At 37.5% G+C, this 6,545-nt stretch overlaps 1 protein-coding gene across 1 annotated transcript in view; it reads left to right on the top strand.

Moving 5' to 3' along the window:
* The window catches only part of lmnb1 (lamin B1), a 23,110-nt gene that overhangs the window by 3,223 nt on the left and 13,342 nt on the right, over positions 1–6,545 (top strand). The window contains exons 3-4 of the mRNA XM_016445591.1: positions 2,272–2,428; positions 6,154–6,279. Of these exons, the coding sequence (XP_016301077.1) occupies positions 2,272–2,428; positions 6,154–6,279 (283 nt within the window). The remainder of the gene's footprint in view (positions 1–2,271; positions 2,429–6,153; positions 6,280–6,545) is intronic.

The following is a 6,545-nucleotide window of genomic DNA, read 5'->3' on the forward strand; positions in this document are numbered from 1 at the left end:
TGGTGTGTGTGTGTGTGTGTGTGTGTGTGTGTGTGTGTGTGTGTGTGTGTGTGTTTTCTGATTAAAGATTTCTGCATGGCATGCAGGATGACTCTTGGGTTTTTAATTGTTAATGGTTAGAGACCTGTCTGTGCTCTCGCTGTAGTGTGGAGGTGTTGAATTGGTCTCTCACACACTTCAGTGAAGGTTGTGTTTGTGGAGCCGGTCACATGCTCATCTTATGGAGTACTTCTAGCTCACTTTAGTGCAGTACTGTCTGTATAATCCAGATGAACTGCTGCTGTAGAGTCTCCTGAAGCAGCTCTTTGTTTCAGATGATCAGATGTCTAACACGTGTTTATAGTGTTCGCTGAGTCCGATCAGACTGTCGAGGTGAGTCTCGGCTGTGTGCGAGACATTCCTCACATTCCTCCAGAGAAAGCTCTGCGATCACAATCAGTCTTTTTTCAGGGAGTATTCAGTCCTTTACTTGCCTTCATAAACCCACTGCTGCTTCTTAGTGCTTATAGCATAGCATCCATTCATAATATGAAAAATAATAATAATCCCACATCTAAAATCCTAAATATAAAGAAAAAACTATCATAACAGAAACCTGTTCACAGAGACTTCTTTCCGAACAATTCCTCTTGGAAACAAGGTTTGATCTGCACTTATCTTATATGACTGTGGAGCACAAAACCAGTCATAAGGGTCAATTTTTTGAAATTGAGATCTATAAATCATCTGGAAGCTGAATAAATAATCCTTCCATTGATGTATGGTTTGTTAGGATCGGACAATATTTGGCTGAGATACAACTATTTGAAAATCTGGAATCTGAGGGTGCAAAAAAATCTAAATATTGAGAAAATCATCTTTAAAGTTGTCCAAATTAAGTTCTTAGCAATGCATATCACTAATCAAAAATTAAGTTTTGATATATTTACGGTAGGAAATTTACAAAATATCTTCATGGAATATGATCTTTACTTAATATCCTAATGATTTTTGGCATAAAAGAAAAATGTCTAATTGTGACCCATACAATGTATTGTTGGCTATTGCTGCAAATATACCCCAGCGACTTAAGATGCTTTTGTGCTTCAGGGTCACATATGAGTGAACTGATTACTAGGGTTTTCGTTTGTTAATTATTGTAATAACTTAGTTACGTTAAAGCTCGTTAGGCTGCGTTCTCAAGACTAAAGCGCAAGATGGGATGTGTGTGAGTCTCGTGATTCGATGCACACTAAGATTTAGGTCATGATTCAGTGAAATGAATCGGCTGTGTCTTCATGTGTTTTGTTTTTGCTTCTAGAAAATGATGTGGATGAACACAAACAAATGAAGGACTAGAGTAGTTGAGAATGCTGAAGTATTGATTGTGACTGATTTGGCACAGCCGGTAAGGTGCACACTAGGGCTGTAAGATATGGACAAAAAAACTATCGCGATTTCGATTTTAATCACGATTTTGACACACACAGACATGCTTTACAGTCATTAATGCAATCAAAAAGCTGTAACATGTCTCTAGAACAGACATAAGGCAAAATAATCACTAAGTAAAGGTGTAACAAAATGTCTCTAGAATAGACATATGGCATGAAAAATAAACCCCATGTCCAGGGCCATGCATTGGTCATAGAGCTCTTTGTGGCGTTGCCTCAGATGTTGAACTAGATTTGTTGCGCCAGGTTCACACGTACTCCATCTGCAGTGCGTATACAGTATGTGTATGCGGTGCAGAAGCAGCACGGACTCGTTTGCAATCCGCTCCTGATCCGCGGCTGTTTACCACAAACACATTTATCCATTATTTTGATTTCAAATCCAAACGTTAGTCTATACTGTAATTGCTCAGCATTGTGATTCTCTTTTATCACAGTACAGTAATACAATCTTTCATAGACATATTCACGTTTAAACTCAAATATAAATTTGTTTAACTACCACCACGAGTGCCATCTATTATTGCCTTGTTTATCTAAAAGTGCACTTTTCCTTGTTTTAAATCTAGCCAAAAAGCCAAGTGTGGACTGTGAAACAGTAGACTTTAATTATATGCATTTATGGTGTAATTACTAAATTTCCGTGTCAATCCATGTTCATTTTTACCGCGAATAATGCGCTGTCACTAATTCAGCGCATGCAGCACAGCAGAAATAGACTCCGTGTGGAAACGATCGCAGCATGACTGCTGCAGACGCACCGCTCCTGGATTAATCGCACAGCCCTAGTGCACACAGTTGATCTCTGATCGTGTGTGTGTGTGTGTGTGTGTCACAGATGTGTGAAGAAGAACGCGGAGCTGGCCAGTGCTCAGGCCCGGCTGACAGAAGGTGAAGCTCTGCTGAACGCTAAAGAAGCGTCTCTGAACACAGCGGTGTCTGAGAGGAAGGCACTGGAGAGCACCGTCACAGACCTGCAGCTCCACATCCAGGAGGTACACCTATACCTTCACCATCATCAGTCAGACTTCAGTTTCGACTGTCCCACACGGGTGTTCACTGATCTGTGTGTGTTCCAGATAACAGGGCGAACTTACTGTCACACACTGAACTCTAGATGATTAGTTTAGTCGAGGTAAGCCGCTTCCAGAACTGTGAATGTGAGTTCAGGTGAACAAGACTTTCTCAAGAGCACTGAATACACTATACAAGTACACACTGAGCAGAAGCACAGTACAATGGTTTATCTTTATTTTTTGTTTTATAGGGAGTTACATTCTTGGTGCATATCGCCACCTAATGGGTGGTTGTGCAATCTTTTTTTTGAATCTTACAGTTTAAAGGTGCCATAGAATGGAAGACTGTTTTTACCTTGGCATAGTTGAGTAAGAGTAATGTAGTAATAATAATAATTTATGCATTTAGCAGGCTATACATTTTTTACCAGTATGTGTGTTCCCTGGGAATTGAGCCCACGACCTTTTGCGCTGCTAACACAATGCTGTACCACTGAGCCACAGGAACACTGTAAATCCGGTGCTGCAAAAGATCACTGAAAAAGAGGCGAATCCCAACATAACACCGACTGACGTTACAGTCGGGATCGTTAATGTTTACGCCCCCAACATTTGCATAACGTACACCAGTCCATGTTCTAGGCCAGCCAAATCATCGATGCAGTGCTGCCAGATATCGCTATTAAAACAAACAAAAACCGATAAATAAATACAAATAAACAGAAATTATTTCAAATCTTTTGCAATTAAGATAAAGGTATTGCTGACCCTAAACTGCAACGTCTGACTTTATTAACTTTCTAAAGTGTGAAAGACGAGTCCAAAAAGGCTTATAACAGCTGGATCTGGCAACACAGCGGCTGCGCCCGGGCCTCACTCATGACTCTCTCAAGCCTCGTTCACTCCGCCAGCGTCTCGCAGCGATCATGTTCATACCACGGACGCTAAACATTCTTGCAAAATCTCTCAAAATCTGTATCTTCGTCTGATACAGGCTCAAACATATAAGGCTGGATGCCTAATCTCTCCATCATTCGCGCCGGACAGTAGAGATCTGCTGTTTGCTGTGTGAGCCACTGAAACGAAACAGCCAATCAGAGCAGAGCTCAACATTATTATTCATGACCCTTCCAAATAAGGTAATAACAGATCGTTTCATTCTAGGGACAAATCCTAGGGTTGTAAATGGACATGTAAACCCGTTTCTGGAGATTTTTTTGCCCTTACCTAAGCCACATACCTTCTATGTAGATATCAGAGAACAATTTAAAATATTGTCAATGCATTCTATGGCACCTTTAATCTTTAATCGGTTAATATTTATTATATGTAGATATCAGAGAGGACAATTTAAAATATTGTCAATGCATTCTATGGCACCTTTAATCTTTAATCGGTTAATATTTATTACTGCACACAAGAATTACATTGTATTTTTTAAGCTAAATATATTTTAAATTGATTAATTGAGCTAAAAACTGCCAAGATTTGTCTGTATACTTTTTAAGATGAGGTGATATGGATTTTTGTAATTAAAAATGCATATTAAAAAATTACATAGTCCTGTTGTGTAAAAAAAAAAAAAAAATTGAATGCAAATCCACTTTGTGTGAGATAATAAATCACAGTAAAATAAACATTTCTTTACACATACATATACATGCATGCATATACTACCATTCAAAAGTTTGGGGTCAGTAAGACTTTTTTACAAAAATACAGAAATAAAAAAAACAGTAATCTTGCAAAATGTTAATACAATATAAAGTAATGGTTTCTATTTTAATATCCTTTAAAATATAATTTATTTCTAAAGTGTCACATTATCCTTCAGAAATCATTCTAATATGCTGATTTATTATTAGAATTATCAACAGTTCAACAAATATTTTTTTTTGGAAACTGATACTTTTTTCAGGATTCTTTGATGAATAAAAAATTTAAAAGAACAGCATTTATTCAAAATATAAATCTTTTCTAAAAATATAAATCTTTGCTATCACTTCTTAACAATTTAACATCCTCGCTGAATAACAGTTTTAATTTCTTCCAAAAAAAGAAAGAATAAAAATGTACTGACCCCAAACTTTTGAACGGTAGTGAATATTGTTAGAAAAGATTTCTATTTTAAATAAATGCACTTTTTTTTTTTACTTTTTATTCATCAAAGAATCCTGAAAAAATGTATCAACAGTTTCCAAAAAAATAAGCAGCACAACAGTTTCCAGCGCTTATAATAAATCAGCATATTAGAATGATTTCTGAAGATCATGTGACACTGAAGACTGGAGTAATGATGCTGAAAATACAGCTGCGCATCACAGAAATAAATTACAGTTTAACAGATATTCACATAGAAAAATGTTATTTTACGTAATATTTCACAATATTACCTGTATTTTTGATCAAATAAATGCAGCCTTGAGCATAAGAAACTCCTGTAAAAAACATAAAAAATTGTTCTGATCCCAAACTTTTGAACGGTTGTGTATATAATGTGTGTGTGTGTGTGTATATTTTTTTTAAAAATTTTTATTATAGCTTCATCAGTGTCACGCACGTGCGCTCCGCTCTGGAGCAGCTTTATTTAGAGCATAAGTTGCTATGATTACTTGCATACCCTGAAAGTTTGTGGGACCAAAAGTTGAGTTAATCCATAAACTAATCCACATAACCTGCTTTCTGGAATACACACTGAACACTAGACTAGCACGGTTTAATAAATGTGTAATGAAAAGCATTTAGGGTTCATATAAACATAGTCCTTTAGCATGTGAAATCAGATGGGATTTATTCTGACCGATGTAAACGCACCTGATGCGTCTCTGTTTGAGCCCGAGGAGTCTTACACCACTGAGATTCGTTTACTGGGCCAACATGAGGATCAAAAACTGACTCTTGTTGCTGACAGTCCTTACGTTTAGGCCTACTCTGTGTTAACACAAGGGGACACTTAAGGTTGTACTGAAATGGAAAAAGAAAAACCAGCCTTGAGAGCTCATGTTTTTCATCCAGAAATCAATACATGGGGCAGAACTGCTCCTGTGTGAGTTTAGCTCTTACATTTCTGCAATATGACACAGTGAAGCTATATCACCTTGAGCAAGAGTGCTGTTTTTCTCAAATATCAGCACGATTACAAATGCCAAACTGATTACACATTACTTATGTCAACAAGTTAATTGAGATAAATTTGCACGCAATATTGTCTGTTTTTGCTCTTCACACTAGTGTTTCTGAATGAATCTGCATGTTTAAACTAATATTGAGTGAACGATTCAATGAGCCATTCATAAAGATATTCCCGTGCCTCGTTTAAGAATGATTTGGCAGGTTTGAATGAATCGTTTGAATGAATGATTCACTGACTCATTAATTTCTCTATTCTTTTATTTCACGTAAATTAATGATGATGAGACCTCCGTGTCCGTCTAAATTTTGCCGTTTAGAGCTGGATGTTAGGATTGTTCTCATATTGTGACGATATAAACGATCAAGCAGCTTTGCTATATAGTAAATGTCACGTTATGCAAGTGTACTGTAGAAGCAGGCAAATATCTCCTCCTAATGGAGAAGTGAATGTCACCACAGCACCGAATGTGAAAGTCTTTGGGTCGTTCTAGCACAGACGCGTGTGAACCGAGTGTTGTTTGATGACTGGAAGCACACATGAGCCGGTCTGATGGCGTGTGTTTGTGCTTCAGCTGGAGGGAGGACTGAGCTCGGCTAAGAAGCAGCTGTCAGACGAGACTCTGTTGCGCGTGGATCTGGAGAACCGCTGCCAGAGCCTCGTGGAGGAGCTGGACTTCAGGAAGAACATGTTCCAGGAGGTCAGTCCTGTTCAGCTGCTCCAAACTAATGCCTGAAAGATTCAGATTCCTAACAAATGTTGCACCGTCGTATTAGGATTCCACACATTCTGTTGGATTTAATAGGAAAGTACATTAACGAGTCAGGATTTAATAACTAATTCTAAAGTCTCCCTGTATACCCAATTCAAATTATTTTTTATTTTTTTTAAAGTCTCTGATCAAATAGTGCAGTCTAATGCAAGTCACAGTAAAACTAATATATATATATATATATATATATATGG

The sequence above is a fragment of the Sinocyclocheilus anshuiensis genome, unplaced genomic scaffold (genome assembly GCF_001515605.1).
Source record: "Sinocyclocheilus anshuiensis isolate Anshui unplaced genomic scaffold, SAMN03320099.WGS_v1.1 scaffold2271, whole genome shotgun sequence".
Lineage (NCBI taxonomy): Eukaryota > Metazoa > Chordata > Actinopteri > Cypriniformes > Cyprinidae > Sinocyclocheilus > Sinocyclocheilus anshuiensis.